Here is a 22890-nt window from a genome sequence, read left to right as displayed (position 1 = left end):
GAAGAACAGCCTGTGTTCTCCTAACAGAACATAGGAGGCAGTGTTGGATCATGAAGAATGTGCCTTGGCACGCCAGTATCTTTTTGCAGGAACAGGAGCTGTTAGTTCAGGCTTTAATATAAGCTGTTTCAAGGTAGGCAGTTCCACATGAGAGGATGTGGAAAACGAGGCCTTTGATGATGATTTTTTTTCCCTCTGGGTTTTACTCTCGCCCCATTTTTCCTAGCAATTTACAGTGTAGTACAAGATTCTGAGTGGTGCATGAACTTCCTATTTCTTTTAGTCCTCAAAGTTCCAGCAAGGTTCAATATTCAAGGAATAAAGATACAGTTCAAAGGCTGTTAAAAGCTTCTCCTTATATTTTTTTAAATACGGTTTTAAAATAAACTGAGATAATAGCAGGGAAGTATCAGGTACAGAATAAATTTTATAATTCTCATCATATTCATAATAGTTCCTAATTATCTCAGTGATTTGCAGATGAGTTCATGGCTTTCTTAGCAGGGTAGGTACTGGAGAAAATTGCAAACCTTCTTAAATTGCTTTTTTCAGTGTTGAAAACTGACCTGCATAATGGCTTTGTGTAGCATGTCAAGTGGTCAAGTATTTGCATTTGGAGTTTGACACAGAGCTGCCACATATAAAGAGATCTTGATCCTTCTGGTCTTGATGTCTGTGTATAACTCTGTAAAAAAGCTGTTGACCACAACACAGCAAAACAGTTTCCCTTCACCTGTGGCATTCAAAATTACAGTTTTCAGAGGCTTCAGAAAATACAGCCCAGGCATGTCTCAATTTGAGCTTCCTGAAATCTTTCTGATTGTTCTTTCAAGTATGTCCAAACCTGAATAGGATGTGGGTTGAAGACACCCCACTTAGGGTTGTGCCTCTGGTGATCAAAAAGCCATCTGTAATACATGAGTTCACATGGGCCTCAACAGTAAATGCTACAATAAGCTGGTAAAAAGTATAAAATTGCAGCCTCAAGTTGCCCAAAATTTACCCCTAAATAGAGGTGATCTTTTGTCGATGAAAACTCATAATATTTAGAAGGAAAATTACATTACAGACACATGAGTTTGTTTTGTCTTCCACTGTGTTCTCCCACTTTGTCCTCATTTGTACTCAGTCCTCTGGCATTAAGGCTCAAGAAAAATACCCCTACTGTGACTTGCAGTATTTTTGCCTGTATTTGTCATTTTGCCTGTTTGCTTGATTTTGCAGCAACACCTGCACAGTCTGTGGGGCTTGGGATGGCACCTGATTTCATTTTCTGACTTACAAGGGAAGTGGAACCATCCTTCCCCACATAGCTCTTTGCCAAAATATTTGAGGGTCAAGTTAGGGAATAATTTTGATTATAAGGCTGGGGTTTTTTAACTGCTGGAAAACTGTGTGTGTTATTGGAATGAAGCAGATTGCAGGTACCTCGATCTCAGATATGGAATCTGTGAGGGGTAATACAGGTCCTCATGTGCAGGGACTGTAAAACTCCATGTGCTGCCTTTATAGATACAGTTTGTTATTGGCTTTATGTGTGTGTGGGATATTTTCTTCAGCATGATAGGCGTATACTCTAGTAAGGGAGGAATTTTGAGTCTAGGAAAACTGTGAGCTCTCATGGGTTTGTTTCTGTTGCCTTGACAGATCTTAAATTGCGGGGAATCCAAACTGTAGTTGAAGGATGTTATCTGTTTACACAGGCTTACAGATATAAATATGATGTGTTTGATCACTGTGCTTTTGGAAAGCCTGCCTGTATTGCCCTACTTTTCTGTGCGTTGTGGATATTAAAGTCTAAACTAAAATGTGTGAAATTTATTTCTGCTGGCAGCATACAGAATGAACTCTTACGATAGCTCTTCACTTCAAACCGAAGGCTGGGCAGCCATGTCTTACAAATGCAATGTTTATGTGAGACTTTTGGGTTGCTGAATGAAGTTCACTGCCAAAAGGAGATCCTATAAATATTGCATTTAGGACTATTGCTCAGCAGTAACCCTTAACACAGTCCCGTGCTTCCGAGTAGTTTGTTTCCACTAAGGTTAGGGAGTAGAATTCAAAGGAAAACACATGTTCTTTTGTGAATTCCTTCTGAAAGTTACAGAATCTATTGCGAGGTTTACTGTAAAATGACCAAAAGGTATGTGGAAGTTGACTTCACTTATAACTGCCTCCATTCTTGCTAGTTCCTGAAAGGAGACCCACAGTGTCAGCTACTCACAAGGGACAAAACCTTGACATCTGCGTGCAGTTATGGAAATAGTTTTGTTTATTCCCACTCTCAAGAGATTTGTAAGAGTATTTCTTAAGGCTCTTAATTTAGAAAGATACCGTGCTATGGAATCAGAAATGCTGAGCAGCATTGCTGTTTTGCATCCTTTATTCATAGAAATGAACTGCTGTAAGGCATGATAATGAGTCTCTGTTCTGTGGTTTGGGAAGTTAAACATTAAAAGTACTTGGGAAAAAAACATGCTGCAGTGAAACTGGATTAGATTGTTCAAGTTTGTTGGGTTTTTTGAGAATTTAGTTAAGCCAACGTAACAATACAAGGGGAAAGGAGCAGCACTGTTGATTCAAACAGAAATAAATCAACAGTGAGTAAATACATTTTGGACACATCCCTGTCCAGATTTAAGTGCTTCCAAATTGCGCTAGAAGAAAAGAGGTGATTTTTTTTTTTTTCCCCCGATAATTGTTAAAAGGAGGGTTGTTGTTGATGTATTGCCTTTACTTGTTTTGTACATACTGGAAATAATTTAACAGTAGTTTTCATGTTTCACCATTTGGGGGTATTTTTCTCACTATGGCTAAAATCTTACATGTAAAGCAGATTTTGAAGCCTGTGCCTTACTTTTCTAGATTTATTCACTGTACTGATGATTCCCCTGATCCTTCCTTGAACTATGAGGTAGGACTTCTTTCATGATTTCTAAGTAATTTAAAAGAACTGTTCACAGTCTGGGTGACATTTGTGCTTGGGTTTGTGTCCATAAAATGTGTTATGTTTGTTTTATTCATGTTGCTTTGGATATGAGGGGAAGTCTGGTTCGGCACTGCAGGTCATAAGAAGTTCATGTAATTGCAGATCAGGTGAGCTAAAGTGCAGACTTGAGAAGCTTCCTTGCAATGTACTCTCATGTCTGTCAGGTTTTGACAGGAAGGACAAGTTCAGTAGCTCAAAGTCATATATTCTTGATGGTGAGCTGCTTGTGAACATCACACTGAGGTTACCAAGGTTGAGGCTTGCTGCAGTGCCTGAGGACATCCTGAACTGAAGTGGTCTGTCACATCTTATTTTTCCTATGTTTGTTACCAGATCAAAATGTTCAGCTAGAGATGCTATAAACTGTTAATATGGAGCTGCTTTTCTTATGGTAACATCTAGTCATCTCTCTAATAATAGTTTTTATGTAAATATAACATTTGTCATCATGCTGTGGGCTTAAAGGGCTTTTGAAAAGTGAATGAACCTTGTTTTATTTTAAAGCACTATCAAGTGTGCTTTAAAGATACAAAACATCTAAAAGTTGGAAAAAAGAGTTTCATGTTTACACTGTAGTTAGGAATGTCATCTCTGGTTACTGAAGCTTTCTGCTGCAGTTTAAAGGTGTTGGGAGTTTCCAGCACCCAGTAGCAGTAGCTGGGCCTTGAAAACCATGGATCCTTCTGAATATTTCAGCTTAGGAAATGCAGAAACTTGAGAAAGTGCCAGAGAGATGCTTTAATTCCCAGGCAGTCTGTCCTATTGACTGTAATAGTTTGCTTTCTATTTCTATCCCGTGTCCTTATTTTAACTGGTTTGCGCCTTCAAAGGCGTCACAGGATTCTGCTTGGGTGTGTACCAGAATAGATGTTGATTTGGATAAATTTAATTCTGCTCATCAGCTCCTTTGACTAGGGAGCAACTTTCTGCCAATTCCATGACAGATTTGTTGTGTTGTACATCAGAGTTTTTATTTTCCATGCTTTATCATTAATGTAACTTGGAAGTTGTTTCATAAATGATTTCACAGTTATAAATACTGTACAAAGTGGAAGAGCATAAGATAATTAAGGTGGGAAGGAGCCTTGGGAGGTGTCTAGTCCATCCTCATGCTCAAAGCTGGGTAAGGAATGAGATCATACTGTCTTGCATGGCATTTTATAAAATCTGGTGTGAAAACCTCAATGGGTGGAGGCTGCACAACCTCTGTAAGGGAGCTCTTCCAATGCTTGACAGTCCTCATGGTTTCTTACATCCAATCTGAACCTTTCTGCTTTAGGCTAGTTTAGACTATATGGTCTTTAGAGATGCCATCCAACTGAAAGCATCTTGTGATTCTCTGAAATTAATATTAAATCTAATTGCTTTGAAATATTTGCAAAGATGATTATGTGAACTGCAGTTTAAGATTGTTTTGTTTTCTAGTATCAATGGTCATTTTATCATTACAGCAAAACTGTAGCTCTAAAAGGCAGACCTGTTGACAAAAGGACGCTGTTACTTTTCTGAAACAATACTTTGTCATTTGTTTTTCCTCCACAGCTTGTTCTTCGCAAATGGTGTGAACTAATCCCTGGTGCAGAATTCAGATGCTTTGTTAAGGAAAACAAGCTTTTAGGTAAGGAATTTCTTAAAAACAAAATTATTGGATGAAGTTTTGAGGAGTTTCTCTGCTTTCTTGAATGAGAGCTAAATCTGAAGAGAGTTCTTTCTTTTCACACCTCATTTCTGAAATTAATGGTTTATTCTTTCTGTAATTTAAAATGTGGTTTGCCACATCTCACTTTCCACTGTATTTGAAAGCCTGATAACACAGCATGCTCACCATTACAGTGGGAATATTCTTAATTTCATTGTTAATTCAGAAACTTCACCCAAAGGCAGTTTTGTGAGTGATTCAGGAGCAAATTACATCATCTCCAACTTGCAGAATGAATACAGAGGCAGTTGTGTGTTGTGCTGCAAATACATGACCCCACGTGGATATTATATGCAGAAAGCTGGGGAGGTCAGAACATCTCCACAGGTCTGGGAAGTGTCTTGAGTTTATGTTAAATTCACTGTAGCTTAGTTAGAACCTGTTGTTCTGTTACTCAGGTACAGAATCCTAAATGTAAAACATTTCAAGTGGCACTGAAGAGCCAGGGTATCCATCCACAGCATGCACAGAGCTGGTGGGTGCATTGGGAGACCTCTGGCAGCTGGAGAACAGGCAGATTGTGCTAGAGCATGTGTTGTAGGCAGCTGAGTAGGGTAAATTTAGGGTAATTTATGGTAAATTTAGCTCAGTTTTACTCCTCTGGCTGTGTTGACTATTCCCTGCTGACTATAGCAAGTAATGAGATACCTAGTATACATAAAGGTGCTTGAATTGAGGGGTTTAATTTCAGGCTAAGTACTACTCTGGAGTTTGGTTTTGGTGTGGTCTACCATACAATCTTTAGAGATGAACAGAAACTCAAATAGCACACAGGAGTAGTGCACATTTGTTCTTAACAAGGTTGAATCATTCTGCCTGAACTCTTCTAACAAGGAAATATTTTAGCAGTGGTGGAGCAAATCCAGACTTTACAGGAAGGAAGGTGGGGTTTTTTTTGCTTTAGGATAAAACCAGGTTTGCTCACTTTGCCTCTCTCATGCCTACAAATTCACAAGCACCAAGCTCCATATCTACAAGTGGTCTCTTCAGGGTTCCTTGTGATGATATGGAAGGCCAGGGATATTGGCGATGTAGTTCTCATTGTTTCTCCTGTCTTCTCGGCATGGTGATTGTGGGCTTGTTTTGGCTGTGCATTTTTGTACCTGTTGGGAGCTGTCAGCAATTTGTTGCTGCATCCAGTCTGTGAACCTTTGGGAACACACTCCCTGTTCCTTGTTTCCTGATCTGGGTTTCCTATGGAGCTGCACATAGATGTTTTGAGCTGTGCTAATCCAGGTGCTGTCAACACACACCGTTCTCCTAAGCCCTTTTATTTGTCTGTTCCTTCTGGTGCTCCTGTGCTCATCTTCCTATTTTCTCTCCATTTATGCCAGTTGCAAGTGTATTACAGCTCTCTGTAACAGGATTTATCTTCCTAGCAGCAGAGGTGTCCCATTAAGTCAATATTGCTTAATGGCTCCTGACAGAGCTTTTTGATGGGAAAAGACCTGAATCCTATCCTGTTCTGTGATGGAACACCACACCTGCCAGAGATACACATTGCTGTAATAACCTCTAAAACATTTGAATGTAGATTTATCATAGAACATATTTTTATATATATACTAATATTTACTTTCAAATACCTCAAAGCATTTGTACACTGGATAATTAAGCACTGTGCATTTCATGACTAGGTTTTGAAACCTAGTAGATCTGCCAATAATTTTTTTTTAGCTAGCACTCCAGCTGCATTTCTGAATGTAGTTCCAAGATTTTTCACAATGTGTTCCCAGTTCCCATGCTCTCAAAATTAATAAGCCTGTCAGTCAAACTAAAGAGTGATACTTGCAGTGTAGTGAATGATTTTCCAGTTACACATCTGCATCCCCTGAGATACCATCATCTCTTGGGTTGTTTTTTAGGCTCAAGTTAAGCTTTGCAGTTGTATTAAAAATTCAAAGTTCCACTGACATCATAAAGTTTTTATATGAACTTTTTTAAAAAGAGCACATCTTTGGAGGTAGTCAGCATTGTCTTACAGTAAAACTCTGTGTTTTGTATATGGTTAAAACAGCAAACTAACGTCACTGATACATCTTCCTTGGGGAATTCTCTTTTTGTATGTAAATAGCCTGAATTACTCATTCTGCAGTAATGGGGCAGGTCTTGGATTTGACATTTGTCAAGCAGGGTATTGCAATGTTTTATGTTGACACATCCTGTGTGAGAACTCTTGTCACTCAAGATGCATGCAAGTGTATAATCCTGTTGATGTCATTTTAAACCATTGTCTTGTAGACAAATGTGTGAAATTAAGAACTTGTAGGAGGATGGTTTGTCTAGTGCCGCACAGGCAAGAAAGCCCTTGAGGGAGCAAATGGGAGCACTAAGGTACTGGCCTGCATGCCATCTCACTGATTTTGGGGTTTAAGGTTTCACCTGTAGTGCCTTATCAAACAGGGATGTGTTATTCTGCACTCAAAAAATAAGTTAAATGAGCATCTGTGGTATCCAAGGATCCATCATCATTGCTAATGTGCAAGCTTAGCTTCCACCCCTGGCATTTCATGGTTCCAAATCGCGGTCCCTGCGTGTGATGTGCAGAACAAGGTTTTTGACCACAGTAACCGAAGGGAATAAAACTGAAAGGAAAAGACAGGAGCTGGAAACTTAAACACAGGCAAAGGTTCCTCCTGAAATTCACTTTAAAATAGTGAAAGCATGTACATAGAAAGTGATCTTCACAAACTGTAGAACAGAGCTGTTCAAGGAAGAGATTCCTAATGGAAGTACTTCAGGCATAGCAGAATAAAGCCAAACAGTAAGTTACTGATAATGGTAAAAAGTTGGGAAAACCCAATCTTCTGTGTCTGATAAATGTATTTTTCTGGTTGGGTTTTTTGCATGCCCAGAGCTCTTCATAATTATAATTAACTGAAATTATTAACAGGTATATCCCAGAGGGACTACACCCAGTACTACGATCACATCTCTAAGCAACACGAGGAGATCTGTAGATCCATACAGGAGTTTTTCAAGAAACACATACAGTATAAATTCTTGGATGAAGACTGTAAGTATCTTGATGGTATCTGTGGGTATGCATCTCTTCCTAACTGTTGCTTTCACAGGGCTTGGTTCTCTTTAACTTGGGGAGAGTCTGAAAGCTCTCGTGGCTACAGCACGTGGAGCAGCAAAGGTTTGGAATTACATTGGCAACAAAAAAACGCTGAATGAATGGCTGGAGCTCTTCGAGAAAACACAAATGAGTGAAAGATCCCTTCAGAACGCATAATAACTTTTTTTTTTTAAGGCTTTTTCTCCTTATACTTGAAAATATTTTTTATACCAGAAAAGTGAGGTAGGAGATCCTTGACAAAAGGCATTTAGTAAGAAGAATACTTGTTTAAAAAGATGTTGTCAGATGTTTGCTGCTGAATTATTGATGTATTCCTTGAATAAAGGATTTTTAAGGTTCTTTTCAAGAAGTTTTAATTATTTCTCCTAGAATGTCAATGCACACCAGGTTTGGTGCTGAAACTTTGAATAAAGGCCATATTGATGCATCTAATCAGCCCAAGTAAATTGTCTTGTTCTTTAAATGTGAAGTCCTTTGCAGATTTGATTTGAAATAGTTTTCTAACATGGTTTAGTGAGAATTGAATGGTGTTGCATTGTGATGGGTGATCAATAGTGGTGAAAAACATGACGAAGAAATTTAAATCAGGTCTGGTGTGGACCAAACCTCAGCTTAGTAAATCCATAAGCATAAGAATTTTCTGGCAGTTTATTGTCATCTCTAAAGCTTTGAAAAAATCAGCCTGTAGGTGGGTTTTTAACATTATTGTTTTACTGAGCCACCAGAGCAGTCAAGTAGATCTGTCCTCTCTGACTGTCTGAAAAAGGTACCTTCAGGTGCCAGTCTCTGTTATATTAAAATTCTTAACAATTTGATTCTGCAGAGCTTCTTTATTTCAGTCCAGAAGAGTTGTCATGACCTGCTGCTTGGAGAAGACCAGTGGAATCAGTACACTAATTTAATAAGTCCATAGCCTTACATTTTGAAGTAAGATCAGTCATATAGATCTCGCATTCTGATTACTGCCTTTTAATTTTCCTCTGTGTTCCAATGTAATTTTAGCTGGTATGTAATCAACTGATAGATAAGAATTCAGGGCACTATTTTTGGAAATTGATGCCTAGATTTAGGCTCTGAAATGGCTGTCAGGTGAACTGAAAGGTCTGAAATGTCATCTTATATAAAGGATGCCATCTGAGTTGCCTCGAGGAAAAAGGAGGTTTCAGGGCAACCTTCTGGGATGAAGGTTTGTTAACCTTTTATTCTTAGGCACTAAATGCTAGTCCATCTGCAGAGAAATGCCACGCAGAAAATGTTTTCTGGGGTTTTGTGGGTGTTTTTTTTTTTACCACATTTCATTTATTCCCCCATCATCTCCCTTGATCCACTGCCTGGTAGCATATGTGTTGTTAACAATAAAAATCTGGGTTTGCTTGTTTGTTTGCTTTTAAAAGGAAAGGTATTACAGCTTTTTTCCTGACTTCTTGTTTCATTGGGGATTTTGATGCTGTTTGCACTGCTTTTTCCAGTTGGTCTGGTAGCATCTCCAGATGGAAGAGTTGAGTCAGAGCAGCTGAAGCATTGCAGAGTCAGAGCAGTAGGATAACAGATGGGTGAATGCTTTATAAATGCTTCTAAATTATGTTAGAACCTTCTAAATACCTTTGATAAGGGCTCAGTAAGAGCAGGGCTCTGGAGGTGTCGATACTGCAGAGCTGGGCTTTGGCTTTCCCTCTGTTTTGAGCAGTTTCTGGTGAAGTTTCACTACAGTCTCACTGGCACGGGACACTCCTGCTCTGAGGTGATCCCTAAGGAGAGGGAACAGTTGAGGTTTTCTTCTTGTTCAGTGTTTGTGAGTGTCCTGAACCAGTCCTCAGCGTGCAATCGGTCTGAATCCCAAGCTGTGAATCCCAATAAATACCATTAGCCTCAGTGGTTGGCATGGGCTTGCTTTAAGCTCACTATAGAAACCATCAGATGCAAGGGATATCTTTGGGATATAACTAAGGAGAGGATGTGGTACAGGCACTAAGTTCAGTTGAACAGCTGGAGAAGAAATCCTGGGTTCCTGTTCTCCCCGTTGCATTGATGACTGGCTTAGCCACTGAGGGCTTGTCTTCCTGGGAAAATGGAGCCCTTAATCCTGGAGTGACTTTTGCATTGATGCAACTGAGCTTGTGCAAAAGCTGTGTGGATTTTTAGGCTGCATGGTAAAAACCAGCTACGTGCCTGGCTTTGGCTTTTGGAGTTGTGGTTTGCCCTTAGCTCAGGCAGCTTCGCATGAAATGTCAGATTAAGCTTTACATACATGGATGTGGTCAGTCAGCATCCCTGTTCCTGACAGGCAGCTTCCTGAGACTCAAGTGTTCTGCAGTCATCCTGAGTTTAGTTTATCCACATGTATTGGGAAATCTCTTAGCTGAAATATTCCCTTATTAGAGAAGGAAGTAACAATACAGCATTTGTCTGAGGCTTTTCTAAATATTTTTTTTCTCCCTTTCTTCCTGCTAAGCTGGTACAGCTTTTGCATGTAGCCATGCCTGAATGCTTCCCTGTTGATTCCCTAGCTCAACAGAAAGACAACTCAAAGGTTTGTTTAACCATACAGAACAGAAGCTGATGGAAAGCTGCATATAGAGTCATGTTTAATTAAGCCAAGGGGAGGAACAACAGTGGAGCCAGGCAAGGCAGCTTTGAGTCAGTCACTGAGTGGTAAGGGGGTTGTTTGGAGGAGTTGCTGGTATTAATTAGGTGTGCTGTGTCTGCTCTGGGTGATATCAAACATGGCCATTTCACTGCACCAACCCCTTTGTTCCTACAACTTGTTTGTCTTGTTAGCTGCTGAAATCCTAATGTCTGTGGAGCAGGAATTTTCTCTTATTAAATGTTTGTGCAATGTCCAACACAGTGGAGTCTTGATCCTTCCCTGAAGTGTCTCTGTTCTGCTGTAAACAAAACAGGAGTAATGTCAAAGATAAGCTCTCTGGGCTAAGAGTTTATCAAATATTCTTCATTGGGGGTAAAATCAACAGAAGAAACCAGCATTAAATGGAAAAACCCAGCAGCTGATTTCCCAGTGCATTAACAGTAGTTCTTGAAATGTTTCAGCTTCCTCTTAGAAATGTACCAAATTCTGGCTTGCAGTTCTTTAGACATACTGACTTTGCAGATTGTGCTGTGTACACAAGTATCTATTCAGATTTAGACATCTTCTGTGAAATTATATATCTTTTACAATTAACTTTTTTTCTCTCCTTTTCAGTTGTTTTTGATGTGTACAGAGACAGCAGGGTAAGTGAACAATATGTAGTATATAATTGTTTCTTCTGTGAAAACATGAAATGCCACAAAGATCAAGCAAGTAATAGCTTCCTCTTCCTAGAAGTGGTCCTGGAAAAAAAAAAGCAACCAACCAAATAAAAAAATCCCGCCAAAGCAAAAACCCAACCAAGCAAAAAAACACCGAGCAAAACCCTAAAACCAACTTGATGTTATTCTGTTCCACAGGCCTTTTTCTATGTTAAACACTGTTGACAGTAGGAAAATAATAGGATTAGGGTTGTAAATATATCTGTGCCAGTGACGTAATTATTTAGTTAATATCTTCCAGAGAAGTTGTCCCTCCTAAAGCACAGAACTTTGGCTTCAGCTGCAATTTTCTCAGTTCTGTGAATGTACAAAAGGCAACTTAGTTTTTGTTATGACAAAAAACTTTTGTTATGGAGCGTCCCTGCTGCAGTAATTTAGAGTAGAATAGACTATTTCAGTTGGAAGGAACCTACAATGGTCATCAAGTCCTACTGCTTGACCAATTCAAGGCTGACCAAAACTTAAAGCGTGTCGTTCTCAGTCACATGGTGGGATTCTTGGGGCTGTCCTGTTCTGGGTCAGGAGTTGGACTCAGTGGCCTTGTGGGTCCCTTCCAACTCAGGATATTTCATGACTCTTTGATTAAGGGCATTGTACAAATGTCTCTTAAACACAAACAGGTTTGGGACATTTTCTTTTAAGACAGATATTTCCTTGGGCTTTATTTTTTTTTCCCCTGTGTGTTTTTTCACTACGGCATTTGAACTCATCAAAACTTATCCTTAATATTTCTTCAGATTATCTTTGTGAGATGGGAAAATGGTTTGTTTATGGAAGTCTAGGGTAGGAAGGGATAATGGTCAAAAGAGGATATGAATGTGGTGTGCCCAGTTTGTGGCAGATGGAAGCCAGTTTTTTTCTTTTCAAGCTGCTCCAGCTGTGGTTCTGAGAATTGGACAGATCAGAACCCTCAACATCCAGATAGTGATGGAGCTGGGGAGAAACATCCCACCTCAACTATTTGAAAGACATGAGATGTAGTGCTTAGGGGTGTGGTTTAGTGGTGAACATGGAGGTGCTGGTCTAAGAGTTGGACTTGATGATCTTAGAGAATTTTTCCAACCTAAACAATTCTATGAACTTCAGGTACCAATATCAGAGTTAGTAACCTTGACTTCTAGTGTGAGCGGAGTATTTGGTCAGATGAATTGTGCTTGAAAGGCTCACATGCGTTGTTTTAAAAGCAACCACAAGCAAAAATGCATTATGTATCCTTAAATCTCAAAACCTGATTTAGGGAATCATAACCTGATTTTGAGAATCACATTACTGCATGAAAAGTAAGTGTTTAGATTATGGGTTTTTTTCGAAATCCTAAACCAGAAATGCAAAACCAATGTCTACATACTTTTGTTATATATGTTTGAGTCTCACTGTTTGACTTGTTTATAGTTATGGGATTGGAGAAAGTCTTTATTACAGTTGAGTTGGGTGTATTGGGAGTAAGTCCTGATTCTCATTTTCAGTGTTGCTGAACTATTTTATAATTGTGTAATAGTAAATCTTGCCATAGTTTACAAAACAGGAACGTGTCTTAGTGGAAAGCAGCAACTGTACTGTTTCTCAGCCCAACTTTTAATGTAGGTACCTAAAATGAGGCTGTGGGCTAGAGCAGCCATGCTGTAATGGAAATTACCTGCCCAGGCTCAGAACGGCAGACGTGAGGATGCTGTCAGGGGAAATGAGGAGCAGCACTTGAACATTGAACCAGATTCTGCCGTTGGGTGCTCTGCCTCATTGCTGAGGCATGAAGACAGATTATTTAAGTAAAAGGTTTCAGCCTGTGGGATCTCAAATGAGCAGTGTTTCTTCATCTGTCAAGATAAAATATATCTGTTTGTAGATTCCTCTCCGTGTCTTCTACCCTCAGGTCTTGTAAACTGCCAGATAGCCCTTTGTGTGTCAGATGCTCCTCCTTTCACACATACTATTGTGGTTTGCAACTGTGTTATTCATCGCTCCCCTGTCGTGTGAGTTACAGGCAGCAAAAGAATATTGTGAGCATGATTAATTTCCAGAGCCCGTGCTCCTCATCAGGCTGGTTGCACAGCAACCTCAGCTACAGAAAGAGAGAAATGTTCACTCTCTGCTTGTTTTAAATCCTTTAAACTCTTAAATATTCAGCTTGGAGAAGCAGGTTGTTTGATAAGGTTGTGAATGACAGCAGCCCCCTGACCATCCTCACTTTAGTTGCTTTAGAGACTATTTAGAGTTGGCTGCTGCAGGTCCTGCTCGATGAGTTGGAAGTGGGAGTTCACAAAAGCTGTTGCTCTTTGTTGTCTCTCAGGTGTGAACAACAAACCAAGTTCAAGACAAGTCACTGTGGTAAGAGAGCAATGCAGGGAGCAGCTCCAGACCGCGGCTGGCTCACAGCTCTTGTTATCGAGCAGACCAGTGCTTGTGTCTGTGCCTTGTGAGCATTGTCACTGTGCAAGAAGGTGCAGCTGGAGTTAGGGAGATGTAACAGTTCGGTTTGCATTTTATCTGTCTTTAACTTCCTTTAAACAACAGGCTTTGTCATGGGCACTTCCTTTCAGCGCCCTGCTGCTTAATGCCTTAGTAAAACAAAGCTTGAAGCTGACAGGGTGTGGTGAATCTATTGATTCCTTCTTTTAGGATGAGAAAAAAATACCATATAGTACAAGTTGGGGGATTTCTTCCCCTCCACTTAGGTGCAACTTTTTTTTCCTGGCTTGTGCATTTCTGTGCTCCCGTATGACAAAGATTACTAACAGAAGGCAGAAGATAGCAGATAAACAGCCTTACTACTGCTTTTTAGATACACAGTGCAAGTCATCTGAAACTGTATTTAAATCATGACATTGCATGTAAGACTTGAGAGAGCATTTAATCTTAAGAAAAGGCAGTTCGGTTACTGACCCAGGGTTGCATACACTCCTTTTAATAAGCCCTGGAAAAAGATGCTTAATTTGTTTTGCCACTTCTCATCAGTTTCAGCTACCAAAGCTCAGTGCAGATTTAAGACTATCTCAAGGAAACAGCTGTTGCTGTAGATGGTGCACTGCTGTCTGCAGGGGTGAAGAAACACTGCTGGGTGCTCACAAAAAATGTGTGGCTTTCAGTACTCTCAAAATCAATTTTCAGTTTTTTCCAGGGTACATTCTCTAGAGAAATGATCTCAATGTTCCTGTGAAAAAGCTGAGCTGGATGTATTTGGGGTGAAGAGGAATTTCTGTGAAAACCTTTCATAGGGAAGTATTAGGTATAAATGTTTCTGATCCCAGGAAAGATTCTCTGAACTGCTGAATGAACTTCGCCAACCATTGCTGCTGTCTGTGATTAAATTGGTTCATTAGCTTGTTTTTCTAGAGTGATAGAATGAATCTAAACCCACAGATTCCTCGTTGTGCTGCCTTGGAGCTAACAAGACACCCCCATTAGCAGAAGTAAAAGATTGCTTATAATGAGAACTTGTGACAGCTTTTTGAGGAAGACCAGTGATGGGAAATGACAGCGCAGCTTGCCCCAGTGGTGCTCTGCACTGATGGTGCCAATATTAGTGCGGAGGTGTTGCAACTCAACCATGCAGATCTGGGCTTGTTCACCCTTCCAAAACAAGTAAGAAACCACTCAGGTCTGTGTCCCCCAGTTTGCAGGTTTTTTTGAAGCTGTCTGGTTTCAGCACTGTTGTTTCTGTGCTTTGGCTTCTTAAAATGTGCTCTGTGAGAGCCGTACCCCGTGGACGTGCCCTGAGACAGACACCTGTGAAAGCCTGTGTGCAACCACACACTCCCTGCTGGGCTGCTGGCCCAGCTCCAGATTGCAAATCATAACCACTGGTTTCATCTCTGCTGGGACTCCCCACACCTGCACGAGGAGCTCGCTGTGGATGGTAACAGAGCCACCAGAGCATTTGTGCTGTCTCACAGGTTTCCATCATTTCCAGTCCCACGGTGTGTTAATGCCTGTGGGATAGCTCAGGTGGTGTGGGTGGGAGAGGCACTCTCCATGTTTGTTACTTTCTGCCGACGCTTCAAAAGCATCTTTGTGAGTTAGAAACCAGATGGCTGCAGTGTAAATAATTGAATGTATTTGCTGTTTGTATCAAGATAGGCAAGATCTTTTCAAGCAAGAATATCCTTCAGAGATGAAGGAAAGGTGGAGAAAGCAAAACGAGTGTTTAGTAGCTACACAGTCTTCAGGTTTGTTTTCCAGTTCCAGTTGATCTTTATTATAAACACAATAAAACTCTTCAGCCCTGCTTATGTTACTGCAGCCTTTTCCTTCCCTGTTTGATAGAACTGATTTCTTCCAAATTTAATACTTATTTTGCAGATTTTTACTAGCAGCTGTAGTCATATTTCCTTATAATTTATTACAATGTTTTGTTTCATTAGAATAGTTGATGCTTTGTTGGCCAAGAGAAGATAGCCCCGTGCTGGGGGTTGTATCTCAAGGTGACTCAACACAAGCTATTTCTTCCTCCCCCGCACACCTCTGTTTCTTCTAGTATGTCTTGTTAGTCTCTGCTTTCATTTTTCAGTTGTAAAGCAGTTGTGCTGTTGTGCACACTACCACAACTGTTAGGAACACAGATGTGTTAAAGATTACTAGTAGTGTGGACTACTAGTAATGTAATATTAAAAGTGCCTTTAAGTTATTCTTTATTTATCTATATCTGTACATCATCTTAGAGCTTTCGTGAGCTCCACTAACATTTTGCAGACCCTGCTGTCTGTTTTTAGGGTCCCTTCTAAGAACAAGAACAGCAATTTTTCTAGATTGCTGGATGGTACAGCATTGCTGAAGTGGTTTTTCATGGAAAGCAAAATCTCTTTTTGGGTGGTTAGGGGTTTTTTTGCTCGTTTGGTTGTGTTTTGGGTTTGGGAGGTTTTTTTGTGGTTTTTGGTTGGTGCTCTCCCCTATTCTTTGTTCAGCATCTGGGGATCTTGGTGGATCATGGGGATTAGCCAGAACCTTCTGTGGGCTCATCTGAAAGCACCTCACACAGAAATACATTGAGTTTATTTGAGCTCTGTCTGATTTTCTGTTTAAAAAAAAGTTAAAGTAAATTAGTACATCACAGCTTGCTGTGATATAGAACTGTATAAGGTAAAGGATGTTAAAATATTTTAAGTGCTTAAAACCAGGTAGTTTCAATTTTGACATCTTTTTATCTAAAGATCAACCTTACTACAATAATTTAAGTGTATATGTATTCTATTTTTTTCTTTTTTCTTTTTTCTTTTTTTTTTTTTTTTTTGTTTTGTTTTGTTTTGTTTTGTTTTAATTCTGTCGTTTGCTTTAATTCTTCTGTGGTTCCTTTGCAGGGTAAGATTTGGTTAATAGATTTTAACCCATTTGGTGAAGTAACAGACTCCCTGCTCTTTACATGGGAAGAACTCACCTCTGGGAAAAACTTGAAAGGAGACCAGAGTGAAGGGGAAGCAACAGAACAGGTGAGGGAGGCTGGATAACATCCAACAGGATTCATGGCCTTATTTTTTTCTTTCTTTTGCTGTTATAATCAAATTGTGATGCAAATCCCATTGAAGTAAATGGAGCTCCTTAACTTGTGAAATGTAGACTCTTTGTAAGCAGAATCTACTTTATTAGTTAATCTCAACAAGTATCACCTGCTAGTTTTAGAGGCCTGCAAGGGAATTTTTAGTTCAAACAGTACAAGCCCATATTGCAGCTTTGACCCCATTGCAAAGAAGAGGCCCTGAAACTTGCTTTTATACAGTTTTGATGCACTCCTTTCAGTTTTTCTTTAAATCTGTTGCTTTAAATCTGTTGTTTCCTGATATCTGTCATGTAGTTTCCCACATCTCCAGTTTTATGGTTGGGGGGACACAAGCAGAAGCTTAACTTCTGTCTCTTCCTCATCTGGAATACCCTCAGGGAAGCCTTGTCCTCTGGTTGAACTCACTGGATTTGCAGAGCAGGGCTTTTCCATCCCTCTTCCAAGCAGCATTTCCTCTGTAAAAACAAGTAACTTCCTGTTAATACAGAGAGGGAGGGATAGTCTTCATTTTTTGTATTCCAGCTTTTTTTTCTCACTGCATCTTGAGACAGAGTCCTCACATCTTAATGAGTCCTTGGACAGCTTGATAAGAGATAAAGTGATGTGTTAGTGGATCTTGGGAAACACTTGGTTTTTTTCTGAAGAGAGGTGGCTGGTCAATGTGGGCTTTTCTTTATTTCCTAGCTGTTGAGCTGCATTGGAGGTCACTGAAATGACAAGCTTCATTGAGCCAATTTTAACATCTGAGAGTTTCTTCAGTCCTGTGGCCCTTTCCATAACACACTGACAGAGAAACACCACTCCAGGCTGTCATTCAGGCCATTGTCTCTGTCTCACCATGGGGCTGTTGTTATGAAAACCCATTCCATGAAACCTCCTCCTAAAAGCTGTGTCTCCTTTGTTGAAACACACTCCCAATTCTTGAGCTGTCTCTGGGACACGTGAATTTTTGTTTTGGGATTTCTTTTTCTCAGTGCCAGATGCTTTACACAGTTTTCTGTAGTGCAACCCTGGATGAAAAGCAGTCACAGAATCTGGTGTGAAGTTACTGATCTCTCTTTAAAATGAAGTTGTTTATTGCTGTAAAACTGGCAATTGCATTGCATGTCAATGTGTTCAACTGAAAATTATATTATTCCCCAAAACCGGTTGCTACAGTTGAGCATTTAGAGATACTTTTGGCCCTTTAATAGAGGTATTTTTTCCTTCAGTAAGTAAATTGGCTGGAAATCTTAAATTATAATTTCAGTAAGGTTATAGTTGCAAATGTGTTTAAACAGGGAAACTGTGAAGACCTGTTTCAGATTCTATCAAAAATATTTTGCTCTATCTAGATACATAGATAGATACTATTGCCCAAAGTTCCTTATAGCTCCATTATTCCAGCACCATCATAAGCACGAGTTTATTAAATACATTAATAACTGATACATTGTCAAAACTTTAAAGTGAGCTAATGAAAGCCATTAGTTGACTGTTGAACATGTTTGACATTTTAAATTGCTCCTAAGTGGGCAGAGGTTTTATAAGAAAGCTACAATTTTTAGAAAGCGCAAGTTTAGTTGAATGAGTGCCAAATAAAGTCATTGGCAACGTGACTCAGTCTCACGGAGGAGTTCCAGAAACATTTCTAGCTTCATCCATGTCCACTGTTCTTGTCTTATCTCTGGTGTCTTTTCCAAAGGATTATCCAGTGTTCCGTTGTACGAACAGCAAAGTCACAGTCCAGCCCAGTCCCTACCTGAGCTACCGACTGCCCAAGGACTTTGTGGACCTTTCCACAGGAGAGGATGTTCACAAATTGATTGACTTTCTTAAGCTGGTAAGAAGTAGCAGAAAGAATCTCTGACTTTCCACCTTTGTCAGATGGAAACTCCAAAGTCCCTGGAACTGTGCTTTTGTAACTAACAAAGAGTACATAGTTACAGAAAAAGCAATGTATGAAGCCATCACACAATGTATTGTTGGGTTAATTGTTTCTGAAGTGATGAAGAGCAAGCTTTCATACTGTTCTCACTTTGGTTAATTAATTTTATTTTTATGGGAAGCAATGAATGTAGTTTGACAAATCTTACTGAAGGACTGAGCTGTTTCCTTTCTTATTGAAATGTAAATATGAATGTAGTATGAATGGAAATGTGCTTTTTGAACGCCTGGAGCGAATGCTTTTAACTTTCAATGTTTTTAACTTTTTTCTTTAAAAGTTAGAAGACAAATATATTAGAGAAAACCATGAAAGAGTTGTTCTTTTTTCAATCCACTTTCTTTGTTCTTTTGATGCACAGTGACAGGAAAACATGACATCTTTGTAAGGTAGGGAAGGGAGGGCAGGTTACCTGCATCTGGATCACTGACTCTTGCCACCACCATTATGTTTTCTGGTCCTTGTATATTCCATGATTTAATGGGCGAGGCAAATTTTATTCTTTACTGGAAATAACATCCTATTGTTTGGGATGAGAGAGAGGGTTGATATTGCTCTCTTCCATTTGCTGGAAACATTATCTCTTACTGTTCCAAAAAATGGCTTAGAAATGCAGTCACTGTCTAATCCATTGTATCTGGAAACACTTGTCATGATTTATTAGTGCTCTTACTTCAGATAACTGTGTCCTAACATTATGAACTCTTCTGTTCTGTTGACAGAAAAGAAATCAGCAAGATGATGACTGAGGTACCCAGAAGCATTACATTGAATTACAAGCAAGAAATGTGGCAAAAGCTGTATTTAGCATAACTATTAAACTCTTGATTTAAAGAAAACCTGCTTTTTATAGTCAATGAAAGAACTGAAGAGCTGTTCATCCTCTGTGTCTGTTGGTTTATACAAAAGTGTAGAAAAGCTTTTTCAGGGAAACACAGAAGGTCAGGGTGAGTTCTCACTGGATTCCAGGTGCAAAGAAGCAACAACCTGAGTGCAGCTGAACAACTGCTTTCCCATCTCATAATGTGAACATTGATGCCACTGAGCTACGCCTTTGGACTCCCCAAAGTCCAAAGTGTAAATACAGCAACATGTAATGCTTGTCCAGTAAAAACATGGCGTATTCTCTGAATTCAGGCACAGTCTTGCTTAAAATGTAGTCACAAAGAAGAAGGAATGTACATTTTTATCTGTAGTAACCTTTAAAAATTGTAAATTGGTTTTGTTTTGGGAGCACTTCTCATCCTTTATGTAAAAAAAAACCCTAAAAAATGGAGAAGGGATTTTTTATTTGTTACAAGGGCTAATATTTCATTTCAGATAACAGCTATAGCTAGAGTAGACTGTTTAAGGTTTGAAAATTTTACATATTGGGAATTTGAAATTCTGAATGCATTTCAAGTAAAGTAATATTTTCACAGTCGCTAAAGCAACAAAATTCTTTCACCTTCACCAAATTTCATTTCATTTTCATAGTAAAGCTTTCTTGAAACCTGATTTTTTAAACATGATTACATACTAGACATCATCTGTGACTTTAATATATGTAGTTAACAACAACCTATAATTTTATATGCAGACTCAGTCTTGTTTCTTTTGTGTCACATCTCTGAGTTTCTTAAGAAAGCAATTACTCTTTCAGCTCTTAAAATTCTGTATTCATTTGGTACTTCATGTTTTTTGTATAAAGGGAAGCTTGGCTAAATTTGGGGAAACAGAAGCTCTTGTTACCAATTGCTGTTGTTTGGGAGGTGGGGGAGGACAGTTTTAGGTGAATCACAAGCTGACTTTTGGATATAGGTGTTTGCATGGCATCACTAATTTATTAACAGTGTGCAGAGTTCCCATTGAAACAAAAGGACATTTGGAGGTTCATAACCCCTGGAAATTGGTTCCTGTTTCAAGCCTGTTATGTGATGTGTGTGTGTATATAAAGCTGTTTGTGTTTCTTTGCCTTGCTTTTGCTGTCAGATTGGAATGGTGCTTGGTTACAATCTGTTCTTGGATGTTAAATCTGAGCTAAGATGTTAAATTATTACTTACTGTCTTTATTTAGCTTCACTTTTGAATGAAAATTTACTTGAGTTAAAGATTATGCAGATTAAGAATCAAGTTCTACGACACACATTGGTGAAACATCACAGATTAAAGCTCCTGGAGTCAGAACAAGTCTGCCCTGCCTTTGAAGCATTGGAACCTGCTTCTCAATAGCTTTTTGTATTCAAATTAGATGATCATTAACTCAGGGCTGGGCTATATACCTAATCCTGCCATACTGCAGGACTTTGGATGAGTGTTTCTCAAATTTGAGTTTGATGTCTCTAAATCGGGTAGGAACTTCAAGGTGTAAAAAATTAACAACGCTTTCCTCTTTCTTTTAAAGTTTCTAGCCATAACTTAAACTGTTGTGATGATCTAACCACATTTCCTTTACACAGATGATGCTGTGGAACTTCCAACAGATTCATAAATGCTTCTGAACTACAGAGTATTGTCTTTGAAAACACAGTCCTAGTTTAAAGCTGGAAGATAGTTTCCCACCTCTTCCATGTGGCCTTCACAAATTAATTTACCGTCTTCTCAGCTGTCTTTGCTGAATGTTCACCAGGACATATTTGGTGATGGGACCAGTTTGATGGGACCCTGTGTCCCTTTAGATGGGTAGGCTGGAGTTTCTCTTCTGTGAAATGCTGACAGATGCCCAGTCTGAATTCACGGGCTGCTCAGCCAAGCTATCCAACACTGATAGTGAACTGTAGTTTAGAGTTGCAGGAACTGGTCCTGCTTCATGTGGGCTTAGTCATAGTGAAGAACCATAAAAGATAGCAGAGCAAAAATACTGGTCCCATGTTCAGGCCCTGGTGCAGAAAAAATGCCCAATATAACAATAAGATCTGCATGATCAGGTCCCCTAAAATACCATATCCCTACAGTTTAAATACATACTTTAGATGTACTTTGCTTTTTTCCCTAACTTCAGGTAACCAGACAGTGAATTTTGTTTGTCTATAAATTAAAGATTCCTCTTCTAAAAGAATTTTCACTCCATGTGTCCTTTTGATCTAGGATAATTAAGAAACATTCCTTTTGGGGAGCTGAGGGAGCTAATGTTGGTAGATTAAAAATGCTTCAGATCAATTTTACACTGAATAGTATATGACACTCTTTTGTATTTCATCATAAAAGCAGTTTCTGCCTCTAGCCATCATATACAGAAATTTGAAGATACAAAATTCCAACTGTTCAGGTCCCTTGTTCATGGAATTCAATTATATCATCACCAGTTGACGAGTAAGGGCCAACTATATACTACATATTCTTAATTATATGCTTAAAACACAGTGTAAGGATGCTTGCAGTCTCATCTAGATGGCAAACAGAAGTTTTAGAGGGAGGTAACATGCAGTCATTTTATACAGATTCTGTGCCTGCCAAACCCTGCAAAAGTCTGGCTGTGTCTGATGGCTCCAGCAGTGAGATTCAGTTCTTGGGCTGCAGCTCTGCCAAGGAAAAGTCCTCATTGTTTCACAACCAATACTTGTGATGTTTAATCTCCCACATGGATAGTGGGGATCAGGATTCCTGTAACCCCATAAGTAGCAGTTCTTAACATGTCCTGGCTTAGTTCAGGGTTTGGAGTAACACTCTTGTCCTTCTGGGTTTCAGACTGTCCATTCCATTTGTTCTCCTTTGACTTTTCTTTCTCTGGTATTGTCCATGTCTTTCCTCATCCCCCAGTCTCTTATTTGGATAAATGTTAAGATCAGAATTGGCAGTAACAGCAGCATGGATAATACTGATCTGAATTTTAAAACCTCTCCCTATCCACTTTTCCCTTTCTCTTACAAAGACACGTTTTCGAGTGGTGCTCTATAATACCTAAAAAACCCCCTAAACCCTAAAAGTAGGGGAGTAGTATCCAGGCCCAAGTCTCAGTAAAATCAGAAGCACTTGTTGGATTCTGATCACAGCTTGTAAAAATCCACATAACTGCATCTGACACCCTTAGCTAGAGATCTCATGTATCTCATTGTTACGTACTCACCTATTGCTCACGTCCAGGATGCAGAAAAAAGGTACCCTGTGAGATGCAGTTCAGGTGCTCATTGGGGCAACAGAGACCATTGCACACTCCTGGTTTCAGGCTTTCAGGTGAGCATTGCCAGGTGAAAGGACCCGAAAACAGAGCAGTGACAGTGTGGAGATGGGTAATAGCATGACACAAACTGTGTAAAAATCCTTCTGTAGCTTTGTGCATGGCTGAGTTCAGCTTTCACAGACTGTCCCAAATTTGAAGTGTCAAATAGCCAGAGAGGAGCACAGGGTGTTTGTCAGGGAGCATAAATAGGCAAATCAGCTTGGCACCTGGTAATTGATTTCAACCTTAGAGGCCAAAAGT

General features: G+C 39.4%; 1 protein-coding gene across 1 annotated transcript in view; it reads left to right on the top strand.

Moving 5' to 3' along the window:
* CDC123 (cell division cycle 123) overlaps window positions 1-21528 on the top strand; it is a 31786-nt gene extending 10258 nt beyond the window's left edge. Inside the window, exons 7-13 of the mRNA XM_017740353.1 lie at window positions 2866-2914; window positions 4532-4607; window positions 7582-7704; window positions 10973-11001; window positions 16371-16499; window positions 18252-18389; window positions 19214-21528. Coding sequence (XP_017595842.1) covers window positions 2866-2914; window positions 4532-4607; window positions 7582-7704; window positions 10973-11001; window positions 16371-16499; window positions 18252-18389; window positions 19214-19240 — 571 coding nt within the window. The 3' untranslated portion in view covers window positions 19241-21528. The remainder of the gene's footprint in view (window positions 1-2865; window positions 2915-4531; window positions 4608-7581; window positions 7705-10972; window positions 11002-16370; window positions 16500-18251; window positions 18390-19213) is intronic.
* Window positions 21529-22890: the final 1362 nt, after the last annotated feature.

This window comes from Corvus brachyrhynchos, unplaced genomic scaffold (genome assembly GCF_000691975.1).
Source record: "Corvus brachyrhynchos isolate BGI_N302 unplaced genomic scaffold, ASM69197v1 scaffold307, whole genome shotgun sequence".
NCBI lineage: Eukaryota > Metazoa > Chordata > Aves > Passeriformes > Corvidae > Corvus > Corvus brachyrhynchos.
Note: the sequence above shows the minus strand (reverse complement) of the source record. Positions and strands in the feature narration are given on the sequence as shown.